Raw genomic sequence first — 20027 nt, forward strand, 5'->3', positions numbered from 1 at the left:
ATTTAATTCAGTCCCCTATGGCCCAGAGGAATGTTCTGGGTAATAAAAAAGTATTGCTAAGGGATAGATGACTGCCAAACTCCTACTCTCAGCCAGCAATGAATATTTATACCACTGGAACTTAAATGCTAGGTTTATTTTACTACATAAATGATCCTTTGTCACATATTAAGAATTAATATTGTGAGATTGATTTTTGGGAAGTTGCAATAATGATTCCTAAATTTAAAGTGTTGTTAATTTGTTTGTAGAGAGGCTTGGGCTGGGTTTTTTTCAGATTGAAATAATAGTAGGATGTGGTAATTTCTGTTTTGAGGTAAACTGTTTTGTGGCTTGTTTATGGTTTAGCTTTATAATGTAGTTTTTGTCAAGGATCTTTTCATATCTTTTGTTTTGTTTTGTTTGTTACCTTGGAATATCTAAATCAATGTTAAATGGATTCTAAACTCCTGCCCTTACTTGAAGGTTGAGATGTTCTCACTTACAGAAGGTGACACAAGGGCTCCTGGCTTCTGCTGCCATTTTTCTAATGCCCATCTGATGATTAAACTGGAGTGATTCAAATGTGAGTTGGAAATTTGAAGCACCAGTGATGGAGGTGGCAGAACCACAGCATTACTTTGTTTACAAACTTTGTAATTCCACGGAAGATAAAGCTCTGCTCTGTATCACTTCTGTGCAGTGGTAAGGAAAATGGGGGAAGAAAAAGCAGAGCTACTGATCTTTTTCTCTTTAATAAGAAGGAGTGGAAGGCAAAGTTGGACATGAGCTGAAATATGAAGAATTATTTGTGTCAGGCAGCAAGCTCACGGGAAAAACACATCATTGCTGGTGTAGGATTCAGAGTGGTTTACATTCAAACTGGTTAAGGCTGTTTAAGCTCCTTTGGCCCATTGCAGCACAAGAGCAGCTCCAGGAGTGTCCAGGTCCAGCTGACAGCAGCAGGGCAAGCACAGAGGCTTCCCCGGGTGCTCCTCCGCTCCCTCCGTGCCGTGCCAAGTGCGAAACCTGGGAAAATATTGTGAGCCTGCCAGCACGTTTATTTCCATGGTGCATCTCCTTTGAGTCAACAAGCATCTTTTCAAAGTGCAGAAATGAACAATTAGTCATTTCTGGAAAACAAGGGTTTTGCAGACATCCCCTCCCGCCCCCCAAAAGACAAACCTCTGTGCGCTGCACCAGGGCACAAGCAGCTCATTTGTCACTGCTGTACACACCACAAATATTCAGTTCTCCAGAACAAAAGGGTCTGAAGAATATAAGGGGGTATCTTAAGCACTTGGCAGTTTGAATTAAAAAGAAAGGTCAATGCCAAGGAATTCAGATAGAATCAAAAAAATCCCAGACATCTCAGAGAAATGCTGTTGGGAATTACAACATTAATTAAATTAAAAATGAATGCGTGCATTGTTTGCTCACAGCTTTTTGTGGCAGCATTCATAATTTAGGAAACTATTAATCAGCATGATGAAGCACCCCATTTCCAACCAAGAACAACAACATATATTTGTACAATACAGCTTATTCTCTTCTCACTTGAGAGAGATCTTCTGGAAAAATTTGATGAGAATTCCACAGATTTGGGCTTGTGAACCTTGTGTTTAAGTTGCACCAGAGAAAAAGTCCCAACCAAGCAACAGAATCCTTCCCCTGCCCTTTTATAAGGCTCATTACAATCCCTGCTCAGCAGGCCTTATTTTCTTGTAGCCCATACCAGGACTGATACCCTACAGTTGTTATGCTGACAGAAGGAAAAGAGCCCAGAGGGCCATAAACATTTGCAGGATTAATACAAAATTCAGATCAACTTTTAACAGAGGCACAGCAGGTACTGAATAGTGAGGCAAGGTGGCCAGGGAAAAGCAGGGCAGCAAGCAGAGGGGCAGGGAGGGAATGAGAGCAAAGAAACAGTGGCTGAGGAGAGTTCTGGTAGGCAAAGAACTGAAAATGGCAAAGGTTTGGGCAATGGATTTATTGCCTACAACAGCTCTCCAGGGCTCTTAAGCCAGTGCTGTAGGTTTAAGATCCTGCTGCTTCCCCATCCCAGTAAAGTTTCTGCAACAGTAAGTGATTACAGAAGCAAGGGATCCAAAGGACAGCTTTTATTTGGTAACTCATTCAGGGAGATAATATATTCGTTAAAGTAATTATCCCTTTTGTGAAAAAAAAAAATATATATTCTTTAAAAAAGGCATTTCATGCCTTTTCTTTGCTTGGGGGTACTGGTGGTGAGAATTGGACATAGCCTGATGAAGCTCCGGCAGTTTCAAAGTTATGAAAAATCTTCGTTCTATTTTCTGCCTCCCTTCCCTGCTACATTTACATTTCCCGGCTTCAAAAACCTCCTATTTCCAAATGGCATGGCTACAGTGACCTGTTCAGCGGGGGCAATCAGGCTCAGCCTAGAGGGGTAAGGATTAAACACCTCCTGTGCTGCTGTAGGGAGCAGAGGTCAGGCATTGCATGAGGTTAACAAGGTGACACAGAGCGAGAGCTGCCCCACCAGGACAGTCCCTGCTGCAGGGAAGCAGCCAGGCTGCAGCTTCTGCTCCCTCCAAGCGTTCCTGTAAGGCACAGATCCTGCAAAGAGAGAAGCAGAGAGGGGACAGTGAACTGGAGGCAGCACTGGGAGCCAGCACTCGGTGGCGGGGGGAGCAGCAGGATGGGTGACTTTGTTACCTGGGCTGTCACAGCAGGATTTCAGCAGGAGCAGCACAGGATGCCACTGAGGAGCCAGGCCTTGCTCCTGCTCCATCTGCTGCCTGGGAACAGACAGCTCCAGTCCCTGACACGCTCCTGCTCTGTCACCACCGCTGCACCCTGCGGAACTCGCTCCACGCAGGCAGAATTCTGAGACATCCAACACTTCAGCCACCCCTTTTTAATGCCATTAGTGATGCAGCAACATGTATTTATATTTACATATAAATACAAAATGGTCAGATACCACATTTTAAAGCGTAATTTACAATCTGAAACTGGTTACGCTTTCATGACTAGGCTTGGGTTTTTCTCATTTACATTCATCATTTAATTCCACTGGAATTTGATTTTTAAGAAAGCCCAACATATCTTAATTACCATAAAAAGATCCATACACATTTTACTTAAAAATAGCTTCTGTAAGAGGAAATCTACCAAAAATAACACGAAATATATTATTATGCATACATTTTCTTCTTTTTTGTAAAGTACAAACAAGAATCTGATCTCTTCTGGGTATTGCCTGATCTAATATGGCTATAAGTTCTATTTATTTTGTTTGTTTTTCAAAGTAAAGGGAAGGACAGAAGAAATGTAAGGGCAAAAACCAAAATAAAACCGCATTCTTTCCAAAGACACAGATGATCAGAGAAAGAACACTTTGAAAACCAATAAATGACAACAGGTACAAAGAAACACCATCCAAGCACTATGCAATGTTTTGTCTGAGCATGTGCCGCAATGACCTTGTAACAGTTATTAAAAACAACAACAACAAAAAAATGCTACTGGCAGAAAAAGCTGTCAAGCAAAACACTGAGAAATTGGTACCATTTCCTAACAAGTGTAGAAGTGATAGTACTTTATGTGCCTTCCCCACGTATGCAGACCTCTTTCTTGCTCTCTGTGCCCGCAGGACTGATCGTTGCCACTCTGGCGCTTTGCTGGATGCCGAGCCAGGTCAAAAAGATCATGGCTGCTGCTAAACCAAAGCAGGACTGGACCACCTCCTACTTCGAAGCCTACATCACCCTCCACCCCATCTCCAGCATCTTCTTCTACCTCAGCTCGGTGGTGAACCCGCTGCTGTACAACATCTCGTCGCAGCAGTTCCGCAGCGTGTTCCTGCAGGTGCTGTGCTGCCGGCTCAGCCTCCAGCACGCCAACAAGGAGAGGTTCCTCAGGGCCAACCAGAGCTCTGCCGCGCGGAGCAGCCGCTCCCTGCGCCCGCTGCTCTTCACCTCCTCCCGGCGTGGCTCTTCCACCAAGGGCAACGCCAAAGTTTTCCTGAGCACCTTCCAGAAGGAGCCCACGCCCGGCTGCAGCCCGGGGGAGCCGGGTCCTGCCCCAGCAGATTCCAGCCTGGAAGAGGTGTCCCTGGAGACTGGCTCAGAGCCCGGGCCGGGCGCACAGAACGGCCTTTGTGAACATCGAGTATGACTTCATAAGGCAAAGCTAATGCTTAGCAATGAGCTTAAAAACATGGAAATTGAAATGACCGAGGAAAGTGACAACATCGCCAAAGGAATAACACAGATGGATTTGTTTCCAGTTATGCAAAAGGAACAGGAGTTCTGTATCCTGCTGGGATTTTTAAGTGCACACTGGAAATTCAATCTGCTAACTGAACTCATTAGCTGACAAAAATATCAGCCCCTCTTCTCCATGCAACCACTGAACTTCCCTTGCTGTTGACAGGGATTTGGAAACAAACAGAAAATAATTGCAGCGTCCTTGAAGAAAGAAGGATGCAGGACAAATCGTGTCAGGGCAAAATAAAACCAAACAAACCCAAAACAACTTGCTTGAAGTTTAGCAGTACAAAACCAACAGAGCAAATTTAAGCAGCAGAAGAGTGGTGATCATGTGTGCCCTCGGCGCCACGGCAGAGCTGCCCCTCTTCTTGGGCCGGGGTCCGTTGCAGAGCGGAGTGTTGCAGCAGCTGATGCAGACGGAGTTCACCTTGCCAGGGGAGCAGAAGGACTGGTAGCCGGCAGAGGCGATCAGGCACGCGGCCGAGGAGGCGCAGGACTTGCGGTACATGATTCCTGCGACACAGAACAAGGGTTACTCCGTTTGAGGGGAGCACTTTACAGCAGGATTTGTTCTCAAAAGCAGCTGCAAACACAGTTTACATCCCCAAGGCACTGCTGGTGCAGACACTCAGCAGTGACAGGACCAACAGCTGGAGCGCCGCGGTCGCTCTGCTTGGGATTTCTCTGTAGTTCGATTCTGGTTGGGACCAAAAATATTACAGACTTAATTTGCATAATGTAGATCAAATGATGCATTTTATAACTGGAACTCTTCATCTTTCAGAATAAACTGTTTGAATAGCTATAGCTGAAATGCAATTAGTGAGAAAATTAGTTTTGTTTCTATTGCTGAACATGTCTGAGTTAAGGTGTCTAAGTAATTACAGCTTTCTATGCTCTTAATTTGTCTTCTGAGATTTTTTTTTCCTTTTCTTGTTCCTTTGCCACACACAGACAAGTAACCAAGAGTAAAAAGAGGATGATTATCAGCAAAACTTTCATCCTCTTCCCTCCCATTTTAATTTTTTTTTGAAGAAGAACTAGAGTACTTTTCCAGGTAATCTCAGTTCTTGCTTGTCTTTGAAGTTTAATACCCTCAATAACAAAAATTTCCATTTCTATAGAAGTGTCTTTCTTGAGTTGAAAGTATTCCCTTTTTGAATGTAATTTAAGGTAATTTTAATTAATAAGCTAATTTATAATTTCTCAGAATGTTTTTAACTGAAAAAAAAGCATATACTTTTATCTCTTATTTTAACATGGTTTATAAAGGCTTTCAAATACACAGTTGTGTTTTCTTCTGTCACAGTAGAAAATGATCATGGCAGTTCCCTATCTCATTACTCCAAAATTTTCCTGCAAGTGATATGGTAGGAAATGTGTCTTAGAAAAGCACACACATAATAGAAATAGATAGTGGATGCTTGCCTGATGTAGTTACAAAAAGAGGTAGGGATATTCCCAAGGATGATAAAATCCCTATTCCTTTTGAATATGGTATTTTCAAAAAGTTTGTATTTTTTTCCTCCTGAAAACCATGGGAACAGGATTCCCTTGGAGAATGGTGCCTTTGGATCCTGTGGCATGGTCCCAAAATGTCTTTAAATTCACAGTGATTGAGACTTTTTTTGGAGGGAGTGAGGTGGGAATATGACCCACTGTACTGGATGTACAGTGCCTGCAGATACTTCTCATTCCCCAGGGATTTAATAACTACAGCACTCCATGGTCCAGGAGACACCTCTGCAATTTGGCATCAGCCACTGCACCTCTGAGTGCTGTGAGGAGCAGCAGAACACCCTTTGTTTGGGCTGTGCTCAGGAAGAAGGATTTCCTGTCTTCAGAGACTTTTAATTAAAGCAATTCTTTTATACTGTCACAACACTGCTGCCATCCCAACGGTGCAGGGGTTTCCTGGTTTGTGCTCTCCCTCTATAAATCTCAACTCTGAAACATGTTTTTAGGCTATATTTCTCGTTTAACTTATGAAGAGAAGCCCTCAAGTGAGTGTTAAATCTTGCTCTGTCTCCAGTGAGCTTCAATCAATCAACACAGCAGGTAGAGCCTTTTCTCAAGAAGGAAGAGGAGCTGTGGGCTGTTCTCCCTGTAACAGCAAAGGCACACAGATCAAGCAATACAATCTTTATTACTACAGTTTGCAAGAAGGGAGTTCTGTCTCTGCTGACAAACAACTGCTGTCAAGGAGCCTCAGTGGTGCAGCCACTGATCGGCTTTGCAATACCAAAATCCCAGCTGATGTTCCCCAAAAAGACCTGGGGCTTTGTCCTTGTTCCTCCTGCAGTCTTCCCAGAGCAGAGGCAGATGTGACCCTTCCCGTGGCTACAAAAATGTTCTTCCTTCTCCTTCCCTCTTGAGAAAGGACTCCTGTATTCAGTCAAACCAGTTCTCCATTCCCTAATCCTGCATCTCCCCATCACAGATTATCTCCCTGAGCAACAAACACCCACCAAACTCAGCCCTTCCTCAGTCTTCCATATGAACAGCAGCAAATTTCACTTTCTCCTCAAAGACCAAGCCTCTAAAAAGCTTTTGACCCTGGCAGATTTCTTATTCCCATCATTTCATAGATCACTCTCTTCCTGCTGTTTCCTTCTCACAGGTTTCCTGCAAAGCTCTGTTCACAATTTGAACTAGTGATTTATTAGTTTGGGTCCCTGAAATATCACACTTTGCACTTCTCCCATAGATTAGGAGATTGGAATTGTTCACTGCTGTGAACAATTAGATGATGCCCTCTGAGGCAGGCAACTCTAGGAAACCTCTCCTGCAAAAAAAATCAAAGTCCTGCAGCTTAACTCCACGTGTTTACAACAGATCTGTTCCCCAGGATCAATCCCACAGAACAGTCCTGAGCTCCTTGTGAAGTCAAAACACAGTATTCCTGCACAGACCGAAATTTTACTACTCAAAGTTTCAAGAACAGATGGACCATGTTCACACATAAATAGGGAGAATAATCTGACTAGCAGCAAAATCCCCTTGTAAGGCTTCTCAGTGGCTTTTCAGTAAATGCTTTACAAAGGAAATTTCACACCCAAATGATCATTTATTCCCATTCTTTGTTCCAGTAATCTAAATTTTAGAAATATTTTTACAATAAAAACTCAGCATTTCCTCAGGTTTTTAGCAGCTCCTTTGCGAATAACATGCTCTTCACATCCAAGATTTTTTCCTTTAAGTACTGCTATATTCTCTTGATCTCACAAACCAGCTGCTATCACTCTAAGTGCTTTTTACAAAGCATCAGGTATGAAGCAAGCTTGATCAGCATAGAAAGGCTGTGCTCTCTCTGGTTCTGCAGTCTCTTGACAGGAAGACACAATGCCAACAGGCACAGAAGTTGGTGGGAAAAGAAGGAATGTTAGCACTGCAGGAGTGACATTTTTAAAACACTTGTGCTGCTACTTCACTTACTTTTAAACTTACTTCCTATCATAATTCTGGTAGGAAATACATTAGTACAACTGACTTTCATGATCTGATGGCAGAACTTCATCTCCTCATTCCAGCAAGCAGGTTAATGGTCCCCAGGAACTTCTGCTCACCCTGAGTTCAGCCAGGACAGCAACCTCTTCTCTGGGTTATATCCAGAGATCTCTCCTCAAACTCCTCCTTTGCAGCATTGCTGAGCCAGTTCCAAAACCATCCCCAAGATCTCCCTGAATCATTTGCCACCAGCAGCCTGAACTGCAGACAGTTCTTCAAAATGGTTATCTGCCTCATAAGACTCATACCACAGACATAACTGCTAATTACTGGGTATTCTTGCCTGAGCAATCAGCTTGATGCATTCATTAACATATCACCCAGAAAAATAATTGCAAACCTTTCTGGAAGCTTTTCTTCTACCTCAGATTGTTCTGAGTCACTGACTGAGCAAGGAGATTTCACTTTTTACACTCTGCTTTTACTGGGATGGGGTCACTTCCAGCTATCCACCCTCCACAATTGACACTAGTGATCAATTAGCATATTTACAACTGCTCAATTAGTATATTTATTGCCCAATTACCCGATGGATGAATACAGAGTAATTTGTCGTTTTTCATGAATTCAGCAGACCCCAACAGTTTAGGTGCTATAAGGATGTTTTACTGTGAACCACTTACTACTGACCAGCACATTTTCCTTTATTTTGGCTTCAAGGTTTGTGGGATGCAGACCAAGAACTTTCAAGAGGGGAGTACACAGAACTAGAACAGATGTACTAATATTCCACACCCTTTCCTTTCACGTATATCTATGACAGCCATGTTTGTTTTCAGGGTTTGTTTGGGTTTTTTTTTTTTTTAAACCAGATTTGGGCTTAAATTTGGCATTTAAATTTTATTTCTAGACTAAGCAACTTGCCCATGGTTACACCTCTCTCTACCTCACAAGTCATCACATATTTAGACACTGTTAAGACCCAAACTGCTATTTCTGCCTTATTCCTTGCAATAAAGGGATGGGTGTAAATCTTGAGGCTTTTCTATAGTTCCTGCTTGCAATATTTATTTTCTCAGCTGGATCCAGCCTAGTCCTGTGCATCTTCACCCTGACACTATTTTAGCTACACACAGGTGCATTCTGTCTTGATTGTAACAATTCAAACCATAATTTATTTAAATCCAAGAGTGAGTGTTCTTTCCTGTACCTTGTCTGCACAGCCCAGTGCATTTCTTTTGAATAACAGCGTAACTTGTTACTAGGACAACCACAAAAGGTGACATCACACCTACTTCTGACACTGTACTTCTGCAGAAGGCACCAAAAGATCCAAGGTTTTTCTCTTACTGATTGAAAAGGACCTTATTAGACAGTTCTGATTCTTCTGTTCTGGGAGGTGCTGACTAAAAAGATGCTGTGTAAGCATGACTCTCCAGCTCTCAAGAGCCAACCACACTCCAAGCAGTGAGCAACTTTGCACCTGCACTCTCAGGAGTGTCCTTCAGCAGAATGCACAGAGCTCTCTGAAGCCAGAACAGGCAACTGGGGTATCACCTCTGAGATCAGTGACCTAATTTCCAAAATAAGTCACCTTCCCACTCCTATGACCCAGCTACTCTGAAATTGTTTCCTGCAATGGCACAGCTCAGCAGGAAATCACAGCCCTGTCCTTCACCCAGGACCTCGTGGCCACAAAACCCTCCTCTCTCAGTCAAGTGGACAGTGTCACTTTGTCCAACACTGATCTTTCCAAGCCAGATGTTCTCTGATCTTGTGGGCTGACACTCCACTTTTTAAAATAAAGATTTTTCTACCCCATTTAGTGTATAACCAATTTCACAGTGTGATGCCAGTCTTGTGCAGCTCATTCCACAAACGGCGCTTAGGCAAAATCCCCTGCACATGCTTGGAGCAAACCTGCCCATCAATCTTCTGGAGCTTAGAAAGAGGTCTGTGTCCATCTAGGGCCCTGCACTGAGGCATCCCTGAGACTTTTCAAGATTGCACCAGGTCCTGGAAGCAAAAAAAAAGAGCTGTAGAAAAGTTTTGTATCTTAAAGTAAGTAGCTGAGAAAGCCAGCAGGTGGATCAAGGCAAGTTTGAGATGTACACTTACAATTTTGACAGAACCTTCACTCAACTCCTTTAGATTGGGTGTTTAAATCTTGCCCATCTCTTCTAAGCCAAAGGTGGGGAATTGGCCAAGAGTGGATAATTCACAGTGTAGCACACAGAACTCAGGAGAACATGTCCTAGCTCTTGCATTGGCATGAATTGCACAGGATCTTGGTTGGGTATTCCCTTAATGTTGTTGCTCATAAAGACAAGTTGAGGACTGTGCTTATGTACCAATCCTCCTTTATTTTAATATCCTGCCTAGTTCCAAATGTCTTATTTCACCAAAACTTTCAGTTTTTTTCACTTGGTTAATGTGCAAGTTTTCCCTCTCGTTGTGCATAGACTTGATGTGTGCTCTGCCTAGCCATGCTTGCTTTGTGATTGTATTCATATATTTCATTCTGTATTTTTTATCCTAAACTGTCACTAGCTTACCCTGCACTCAAGCAAAATTCACCACCTAGCAGGATTTACAAAAGCTCTTTTCTGATGTCTGCCAAGAAATAAAATGAGAATTTATACTAGTGCAAGGATAACATGTAAATATGCAAACATCACTTTCTAAGGAACATAAAATATGTGACTATTTCTGCACTTACCAGTAATGTGACAAAAATTGAGTTCAGACTATACACAAATAGGTTTTCAAATTATGTTTTTTAATTTCTGTATTAGGTTTCATGCCCATCTTTTTATGTGTTCAGTGGTTTTTCTATAATTATCAGTTCCTCACTAGTACCTGTTCACATACATCAAACAGTGACAGACTCCAGAGGTCCTATTGTGATTTGCTGTTTTCTAGAGAAAGTGATTATAAATATTTTATCTAATAAGGTCCTAAATATCGTAGAAGGTGACTGAATATTGAAGAGCAATCAATCACTTCTGACGTTGAGCTTCCCCAAACAATTGCAGTTTTAGTCAGATCATGTTTTTATTGGTTTAAAGTATGAATTAAGCTTCCTCAACACACAGCCTTTCAGCAATGGCTGTAAATTAACTCTTACAAAAAACCTTCCCAAAAACCCCAAACAATTTAAGGAAGCATAAAATATGATTATATCCAACCATGTCCTGTAAGATTCCCTCCACACTAACTCTGCTTATCCTTGTGAACTCCAGAGAGAAATCTGGCAAGATAAGTCATTGAAATAATTTGTACCTTGCCAGAAATTCTGCCACAAAATTTTCTAATCACCTTGTAAGCAGCTACTGAAATACTGTCAGCTACCATGAGCATTGTTTTCCAGACAAAAAAAAACCAAAAAAAAAAACCCCAAGGCACTAAATGTATGTGACTTGAAATCTACTGCAAAGCTATGCACACACTTCCCGATTTTTAATCTGGTGTTTTAGGACTGCAGCTATTTCATCCTGGTCCTCCCTTTGATGCATTCTATAGACAAGATAAAAGCATATTCATGCCTTTAGGTTCTTACAGAGCATACAATTCTATTAAATATAAATATAAAACAAACCCAGCGTCCTCCACCCTCCCCAATATGAAAACACCCTCCACCAAATCCTATCTGGTTTACTTAGCATATTGCCATCATGATTTTGTATGAAAACCTAATATCATCACAAATCCTCCATACATTTGGCACTTTTTACAAGCTGTACATTTTTTCAGAAGCTAACAGGAAGCTTTTGACAATGAAGGTCTGGCCTCCTCACTCTCCTTCTGACCCTGATGTGACACCTTGCAGAAATTAAATCAGCTCAGGGGAAAACTGGACAATTGTTGACTGGCAGAGGACAAGGGTTTAGATTACCCTGATATCTTTTTGTAAGTTGTTCCTTCTAATTCTGGTACTGGAAATGTGACTCAAAACGGTGCTGTTAACAAAAAAACCATCACAAAAATCTTTGTCACTGCTTGCAAAGCTGAAGCATGGCATTAAAATGCTTAAAAATGCATAGGCTGGGAAAGTGGAGTACAGCTGCTAATGGTGGTGTTGTCAGTATTTTTTAAAGCCATAGAGACTACAAATAAGAGATCAAATCTCAGCTTTCACCTGTACATCTAATAAGTCTTTTGTTTCCTACTGTTCTTATTCATTTCTCTGCTCACTAAAGTGGACATACAGTCAAGCACTAACACTCACAAAATTCCCAACAAAGCTGCCTCACAGCCTTCCAGCCTCTCCTCTTACCTGATGCAAAGATATCAAGATCTAAATGTCCTTTGCTATCAAGACCTAAATACACTTGATCTCGTAGAGACAAAGGTGAACTTGGGCTCAATTTTCAGAATCCTGTATGAGCATTTTCTTGACAATCCCTACATGCTGAGATGAAGGGAAGCCACAGCCCTTTTGCCTTTACAAATGTTAAAATGCTACATCCTTGCAAAAAGTCACATAAATAATTTTATACTTGAATAGTCTTGCTGCATCCCTAATTAATGTCCTTACCAATTTCAGTGGAATGGTTCAGATGCTGCCACTTGCATGCCAGAACTTTGGAAATTCATTTCACTCTTAAATCTTTAGCTACTTTCAAGCTCAGGGTTTTGCAGCCTGTTCAACTTAACAGAAGGATTTTCCTGGGTTTTATATTACTTTTTCCAGTGTCAAAGACTTATTGGTAAGTTAGCAAAATCCAGTTTTGTCAAGTTTTCAAAGAAAACCACCCAGACTACGAAGGAAAAATGGGAATGAAAACTGTTTGGGTTAATTAAAGCTTGCTTGCTTGCCAATGTTTTGATAAGGTCACTGGGAGCTAAGGCAAGTGACAGGGTCAGACTGCAAGAAGATTTGGAAACACAAACTCATTTGTGTGTGAAATGCAACGGGAAACTCTTAGGAGAGGTTTAAGAGGCACCAGGCTGTGGGCACTGTATCATCACAAAATTCATTTGTGTATCTTTCATACAAGCCTGAGAAATAAAATAACATAAAAAGCTATTGTCCATGTCGTGTGAAAAATGAAATTCGCTGGACCAGATACCCCATCTTCCTTAAAATAATGCAGCCTTCATCACTTCTGCACTCAGATCTTTGTCATGACTTTCAAGTCATAAACTGCTTGAACTGTTCACTCCACTGCTGCTTTTCTTTATTGAAAGGCAGTCAGAACAGCAACTGCTGCACACTCACTCTCATAATTTCTCCTTAGCTGACACACTCAGGTCAGTTCATTCCATAAGAAGTTTTCTGAGAAAACCAAAGATTGGAAAAAAATTTACAAGTAAAAGGAAATGGCTTTGACATTTGAGAAAAAAGTGTTTCTGAATAGTAATGTATCCATAGATCCAAGTTTTCAGCATACAATGCAAATTAACAACATCCAATGCAAGTCTTGTATTCAATATCAAAAGTGAACTGTGTTTCCAATATTGATATTTTGTCTTTGTTTCCCTGGGCACCTGGTAGCACAATATGTGATATTATAGGTGCCAACTGTCCCATGCAAAATTTTTATTTATCTTTTAAAATTATCAATAAAGATTTATTGTATTGTGCTTTGCCTTGATTAAAAAACAAACAAGCAAACAAAGGAAACCCCAAGCCCCAACAAATTCTGTTGAGTTATGCTGATATCCTTTGACCAAAAAAGTGTAGAGGGAAAAAGAAAATCCAATTTACTGGACATTTCTTACTGTTTCTAAATGGATACTGGGGATGCAACAACTTTCTATAAAGCTTTAATGCCTACAGTAATTCTGGCAACATTAAACTTTGTTTGCTGTTTTAATCACTTTGTCAATAAAAGTACACCAGAGCATAATTTTCCTGTAATATAAATATGCAATTAATATTAGTACTAATGTATTCTATACACGAGCACAGAAAAAAGGAAGTGGCTCTGTAATCCTTCACAGGCACACATGAACAGCTTAATCATGGCAAAACCAAGTAATAATCACAGGTAAAGAATTCAGCACAGCCCAGCTCATCATACAACAAATGATGGGAAAACCAATACTGGAAAGAGTTCAAAGAAATAGATTAAGTTCTAATTCAGCACTGATGCTGATCTTGCTCATGGTGTTTCCATGCACTAGTTTAAAGCACACAATCACAGTAATTGCTTTAACTACACTGCAGAGTTATATACTAATTAAATACAATAAAAGGACCATTGTAAACCAAACAAATAAGCTAAGTTTCTCATTGCAGATTAATACAATAATTGGATTGCTTCCCAATTTGCTTGCAGAAGGAAAAATCCTTGATATTTTAAAGTATTGGCATTGCCACTGTGGATATTTTTTTTTCCTTGCAAAAGTTGGTAAAAGCATGTTCACCACTACATTACAGCAAACAGTGTGTTGTTCAAAACATGCGCAGGTTTGCTTGAGGAGAGTCCCAAGAAAGGGAGACTGGCTACCTGTCTGGGCTGGCTGCCTCACCCTTCCTGCTTTATCCCTCACTGATGTATTCACACTACAAGTTTCATTTTGCCTTAAGTAGGTTTTAGATCAGCCTTTATGCTCAGATAACTCTTCCCCTCAGTAAAAGGCAAGACTATCATTACCAGTATGTTTTCTGTGATATATATAATATATAAAAGCATATACACATTATACACTCATCTATATATCACCAAGATGTTTCACTTGATCCCAATATACTCTGGGATTTCTTTGTCGCTATATATATTCTAAAAATGAAGGAGCACTGACATTTCTAATTTAAAAGTCCATAGAGTGGAAAGAGAGAGGAAAGTGGAAGCAGGGAATCCACCACGGGTATTTCCACAAGGTAGAATTATTTCCACAAGTAGAATTATTGTAAGAACTTTGATCCTTTGTCAAACATTCAATTTACACAGTTTTTAAACACCTGCTTATCCAGCTGAATAATGCACTAGAAACTTATCCTTTACATTAATTACTGTGGGATAAAAAATTTCTTGGTACAGTCTTGAGTGCAAGATTCTTTATCACAGGGAAAATACTGCTTTGTCCTGATGTCCCACTGGAAGAGAATGCTAACAATCATTACACTTTTTCTGGCAAAATTTTTAAGCCTTAAGAGAGGAAAAATATTTTGCCATTTGCTGCTCAATTCTCAATTCACTTTAAGTCGTCCAAAGGAGCAAATGTCTGCCTGATACAACAAATAGCTGAGATCAGACTCCTGATCTAATGATCTAATTCAAAATAAAAGTTACTAACACCTGCTTTCTTAGCTGCTCACATCAGAGGCTGCTACAGGAACTTTTAAGGTCTGGGTTAGGGACATGCCTGAGTGCTGTTATTTCTCACCTGAAGCTGAGATAATGAATGCTCTGAGACAACCCAGTGACACCTGATTTTAGAGAAACTGAGGAGCAGTTGTTTAACTATGAACAGGCATCAGGAACTTTTTAGAACACAAATGGGAAGAACAGCCCAGGTTTATAATTTGCCACTGTGTTGTTTCTATGGCAAGGAATTTAACCCAGAAATGAAGCTGAGCCCCCACAACTCCCTAAACAAACACCCATGGCAAAGAGTCCCTGGCCACAAGCTGGGACTGCACAGCAGAAACAGCACAGAATGTGAGCCAGAAACCCCCCCAACAGCAAAACACACAGATTGGTGCCTCCTGCAGGGAAGGGGGACTCCCTCAGCAGGGTGGTGACCCACTCACACCACCAGTTTTATCTCAAAACACTGCACTGAACTTTTAAGGCCTGAGACAACTTGCAGCACTTCACTCACTGGCACAACTATGTTTTATTAATGACAAAAAATGAGTTAATCTACAAATATTGCACTCCTTTGACTGTATTTAGTCAAGAGGAAAAAACTCTAATTATGAGATTGTGCTGTCAGATAAATGCAAATTCGCATCTTTCATATTCTGGGTTAAAAGCTCAAACTCAAGTCTAGTATAAATTAAAATCAATACTTGAAACATCTCAGCTTTCAGTAATAAGCAACAACCAAAAGAATCAGGTTATGAAATATACTGGTAGAAGTAGAATGAATTATTAAATAAAACTTGGGAGAGTAAGGCATTTATATTGCACACATTTAAATATCAATTAGGAATAAAACCAATAAAGGATGATGAACTGAATCATCTCTGTTTTACAGCTAACTCTCTCTAAAATTGACTGAGGGTAACAGAAACCAAGCTGGCAATGTAAATTTCATTCAATTTGAAATAGGTTACATTTTTAATTTATTAACTGGCTCAAATTTACAATCTCTGAACTTAAAATTAATAAGAAATGCATTTACAGAAGCAAATGTAATAGAACAGTGGCACCTGCTATGCACAGCATGCTAGTAACCTCCTAAAGGAAAAATCCAAGGATCTGCTCAGGGAAAACATAATTTTGTACAGAAAAAAAACTCACCAAGAAGCTCAAGAGCTGCTTATTTACTGTATTGCAAACCACTTCTTCACAGGAGTAATGGTAAGTTATGCATCAATGAAAACAGTTCAAATCTGACTTTTTTGTCTGTGTCTACTACTACATCTAGGGCCCTCCAAATCCCCTCAACATCCTGTCTCAGCTCATGAAAGTACCACAGAAGTGGTGTGGAGATAGCAAAGCCTTCAAGCAGTCATTTAGAGATACTCAAGATTTTAAAAGCACCTTGCAAGCTGTATCTGTCTCATATCCCCACCATCCTTGTCAAGTAAACTTGAAATAAAATATTCCAGCAAAAAAAAAAAAAAACAAAAAACTGAAGAGTGACTAATCTTCCTTTAAATAGCTTGAAACCAGCTTTTTTCCCCCCTGCACTGGACAGGTACTAAGTATTTCACAACAGGAGTCACTGTGGATGGTGTGGATGGTGTTACCCAGGGTGAGAGAGTGTCACTTTTGGTGCATAACAACAATTGTTATTATTTATCCAGGACTGATTACACAGTGATCTGAAATTACCAGCCCAGGTGGGGCCAGCTGACTGACAAGCACCTGCAAGAGGAGTTTGCTAAGCCCAGGAACCATTGTTACTGCTCAGGATGGATGACTGCACACATTTGCTGGGTACAAAGGCATCCTGCTGCTCCTGGAGGACTTGCTGGGGAGGGACAGACTTTGGCTTGATCTACATTAACAGCAAAACACCAAAGCTGAGATGGGCAGTCCCAGAGAGCAGCATCCCCTTAAATCAGGGTTCTGAACCTGCCCTCTGCTCCCCAGGCTTTCACAGGGGCACATCCAGGCTGGGGCTCCCCAGGACTGCTCCTTGGCCCTTTTCCAATGCCCAGCTCCTCTCAGCTGCCTGCATGGGAGCAGGAGGCTCCATGGGCTCCCACTGCCCTGCTGCCATCCCACCCTGCCCCAGAGTCCCCAGTGAAGTTCCTGCCTTCTGTAGAAAGCTACAGAGCAACACAGCAGTGTGAGACCTGACAGCTCTCTCTGAATCTCAAATGCCTTCCATGATGCTGAACAAACCCCAGCCATTTATAACACAGCTCAAAAGACAACAGAGGCAAGGTGCAGAATCACAGCTGATTTCCTCTTGGACACGTTGCTGTACTAATATATTAACTTCATTATTAATTGCAGTAAGGGGAAAAAAAATGTTAAAAATTGGTATGACAAATCCATTTGTGCCCTTCTCTTCCCCACTAAATTCCCTCCCCTTTTTTAAAAAGTGTGCTTTCTCCTTTCCCTTTGTCCCTTTTGCTTGATGGTTTCTTTGCTTGACGGATGAAAGCAAAGATCACTACACTTTCCTTCCCTTAAGATGTATATCTTTCCCTTCAGAGTATATAAATTACTTGAGTAAATAAAAGAAAGGAGGGAATTACTAATTTAATGCTCTTCTATCTCTTGGGGGAAAAGCCCATGTAATTAACTGTAATGAGATTAAACTAACTTGTTATTAATTTCCCAGTGCTGGGAAACTATATCAGAGACCCATAAGGCTGAGTATTAACCAGCTTTATCAACATTTGGCTTGCATCCTTCAGTTTTTACACCAATTTTAAAGGAAAATGTTTAACTTCATCGAGTTGCAAAGCCACTGAGAGGTGTAAGACATTGAATCCAGTCCCTTCAGGCAGGGACACGGGATTCATCTGTAGCTGAACACCACGAATGGGTGGAGCCAAAAGCAACAAATGCTACCTAAACCAGATAAACTGAAGAATAATCATTAAATTCTTACCAAAACTTTTTTCCATTACTTCTTTCTGACACATATCTTGAACATTCACTGTACAATTCACGATGAACTCTGGAGAGGAGCAGTCATTATTTAGCTGGAACTCCTCACATTGGTAACACTGTATTTGCAAACCCGAACCTGGAACAGACAGAGATTTGTTCAAAATCACAGAATGCTTTCTTTTGGAAAAGACCTAATTGATAATTTGATTCCAAGCGCCTGCCATGGGCAGGGACATCATCTGCCCAACTGGGTTGCTCAAAGCCCCATTTAACCTGCCCTTAAATAATAGCAATAGTGTTAAAAAACCAAGACAAACAAAAACCGAACACCGAAGAAAACCAAACAACCAACACGCGCCGGAAACGCTCCTTACCTCTCCCCCTTCGCATTTTGCTGTTCCCAGCTCATCCCTTTGACAAACAGAAAGTAAAACAAGCGTGCCCCCGCTCAGCGGAGGCCGAGCGCTGCTGATGCTCCTCTCCACGGGGCGGCCGCTCCGGCGCTGGAAACACCGCCGCCAGGAGGCGACGGGCACCGGTACCGACACTGGGACCGAATCCGGTACCAACCCCAGTACATACACTGGTACCGACACTGGTACTGAATCCGGTACCGACACTGGTACCCACACTGGTACCGACACTGGTACTGAATCCGGTACCGACACCGGTACCCACACCGGTGCCCATCCTGGTAGCCATCCCGGTACCCACACCGGTACCAACACCGATACCGACACTGGTACCCACGCCAGTACCGACACCGGTACCAACACCGGTATCCACCCCAGTACCGACACTGGCTCCCACCCCGGTACCCATCCCGGTACCCACCCCGGTACCCATCCCGGTACCCAATCCGGCACAGCCCCGCCGGCGCTGCCCATCGCCCGCCCCACGGCACAGCGAGCTGAAACCCGCCCGCGCCCCGCATGGAGCAACCCGGCTCGTAGATACGCTCCGGCTCTTATCTGTGACGACGGGTTTACCCAGCTACTAATGAATTACAAATGATTTAATAACTATTTTGCCATGCACAATTAAAGCGGCGGAGCATCCCTCGCCAGCCGCTTTTATCATGCAAACGATGCGCTCCGCTGGCGCTTCCCGCACCCCTCGTCCCGCGGCGGCTCCCTCGGCTGGGAGCGCTGGGGCGGCACCGACCCCGGCAGGGACAGCATCCTCGGAGCGGCACCGGGCGCTGCGCTGTGCTGTGCTGGCCCCGCGGGCAGGCAGCGCTGGGGACAGCGCTGGGCGCTCTGCGGGCAGCGGGCAGGACGGGGGTTCCACCGCCCCGCTCCATTCCAGCGCCCGGCCGCGGCTCCGTCCAGGGGCTCCGAGGGGACGGAGGCTCCGAGCGCCTGCGAGCGGCGCGCAGCCCTTACCTGGCGCCAGGCACAATCCCCAGAAAGTTGCAGCGAGGAGGAAGAGCCGCATCCTCCCGGAGCCGCGGCCGCCGGGCTGGCGTGCAGTCGCGAAGGGGCATCAGAAGCAGAGATGCAGCGGAGCGCACTTGTGCCGCTTCCCCGCCGCCCCCGCTGCGGAGCGGCGCCCCGGGAGCCGGCGGCGGAGCCCGCCCTGCCCAGCCCCGCGCCGCGCTCCAGCCTCGCCGGAGTTGAGCGCTGAGACTGGAAGAAACTGTAGGAGAAGCGAGAGCTGGGGGGCGGCTCCCCCCTCCTCCCCCAGCACCATGTGATGCCGGCGGAGCGGGGCGGGGATCCCCGCCAGCCGCCCCGCACCGCGCCGGGCCAGCTCAGCGAGCGAGGGGAGCCCCGGCACCGCCGCGCCCGCATCCCGCTCCGGCTCTGCCCGCCGGGGCTGCCCGGCACATCCCCGCCCTCCCGCTCCGCTGGGCACAGCCCCGGTCCCGTCCGTGTCCCCGAGCCCACAGGTGGCAGCCGGAGCGCTCTGCGGGACCGACACGCCGGGCCCGCTGCCAGGCGTCGCTCGCCCGCCACAAACGCCCCGCGGCACCCGCGGACCCCGGAGGGACCGAGGGGAGGCGCGGCCCCGCCATTCCCTCCTCCCAGCCCCCTGCGAGGGAATTCAAGCGCTACCAAACGGGGGAGAAGGGCGCGGTGGCCGCGGACGTGCCGGAGAGGTGGACAGACCGGATGGGATGGGATGGGATGGGATGGGATGGGATGGGATG

The 20027-nt window shown here is 43.5% G+C and overlaps 2 protein-coding genes across 3 annotated transcripts in view; one reads left to right on the forward strand and one right to left on the reverse strand.

The window, feature by feature from the left end:
• Positions 1-4489, forward strand: part of GPR39 (G protein-coupled receptor 39) — a 74095-nt gene extending 69606 nt beyond the window's left edge. The window contains exon 2 of the mRNA XM_033065008.2: positions 3620-4489. Coding sequence (XP_032920899.1) covers positions 3620-4143 — 524 coding nt within the window. The 3' untranslated portion in view covers positions 4144-4489. The remainder of the gene's footprint in view (positions 1-3619) is intronic.
• On the reverse strand, positions 4156-19467 carry LYPD1 (LY6/PLAUR domain containing 1). Of its 2 annotated transcripts, none has more exons than XM_033065009.2 (3): positions 19261-19467; positions 17874-18011; positions 4156-4751 (listed from the first exon to the last, which is right to left on the reverse strand). In XM_033065009.2, the coding sequence occupies exons 1-3, from the start codon at positions 19310-19312 to the stop codon at positions 4516-4518; spliced, it is 426 nt and encodes a 141-aa protein (XP_032920900.1). In that variant the 5' UTR covers positions 19313-19467; the 3' UTR covers positions 4156-4515. The 2 variants fall into 2 exon arrangements, with proteins under 2 accessions (XP_032920900.1, XP_032920901.1); XM_033065010.2 differs by lacking the exon at positions 19261-19467 and adding an exon at positions 18250-18440.
• Between the last annotated feature and the right edge of the window lie 560 nt (positions 19468-20027).

This window comes from Catharus ustulatus, chromosome 7 (assembly GCF_009819885.2).
Source record: "Catharus ustulatus isolate bCatUst1 chromosome 7, bCatUst1.pri.v2, whole genome shotgun sequence".
NCBI classification, from domain to species: domain Eukaryota; kingdom Metazoa; phylum Chordata; class Aves; order Passeriformes; family Turdidae; genus Catharus; species Catharus ustulatus.

Excerpts from the sequence above, each read along its gene's own strand:
- LYPD1 (XM_033065009.2), bottom strand. The coding sequence starts at position 19,312 with ATGCGGCTCTTCCTCCTCGCTGCAACTTTCTGGGGATTGTGCCTGGCG. Across the intron at positions 18,012-19,260 it reads GGGATTGTGCCTGGCGCCAG|GTTCGGGTTTGCAAATACAG; the intron begins GTAAGGGCTGCG and ends TGTCTGTTCCAG. Across the intron at positions 4,752-17,873 it reads AGTAATGGAAAAAAGTTTTG|GAATCATGTACCGCAAGTCC; the intron begins GTAAGAATTTAA and ends TCTGTGTCGCAG.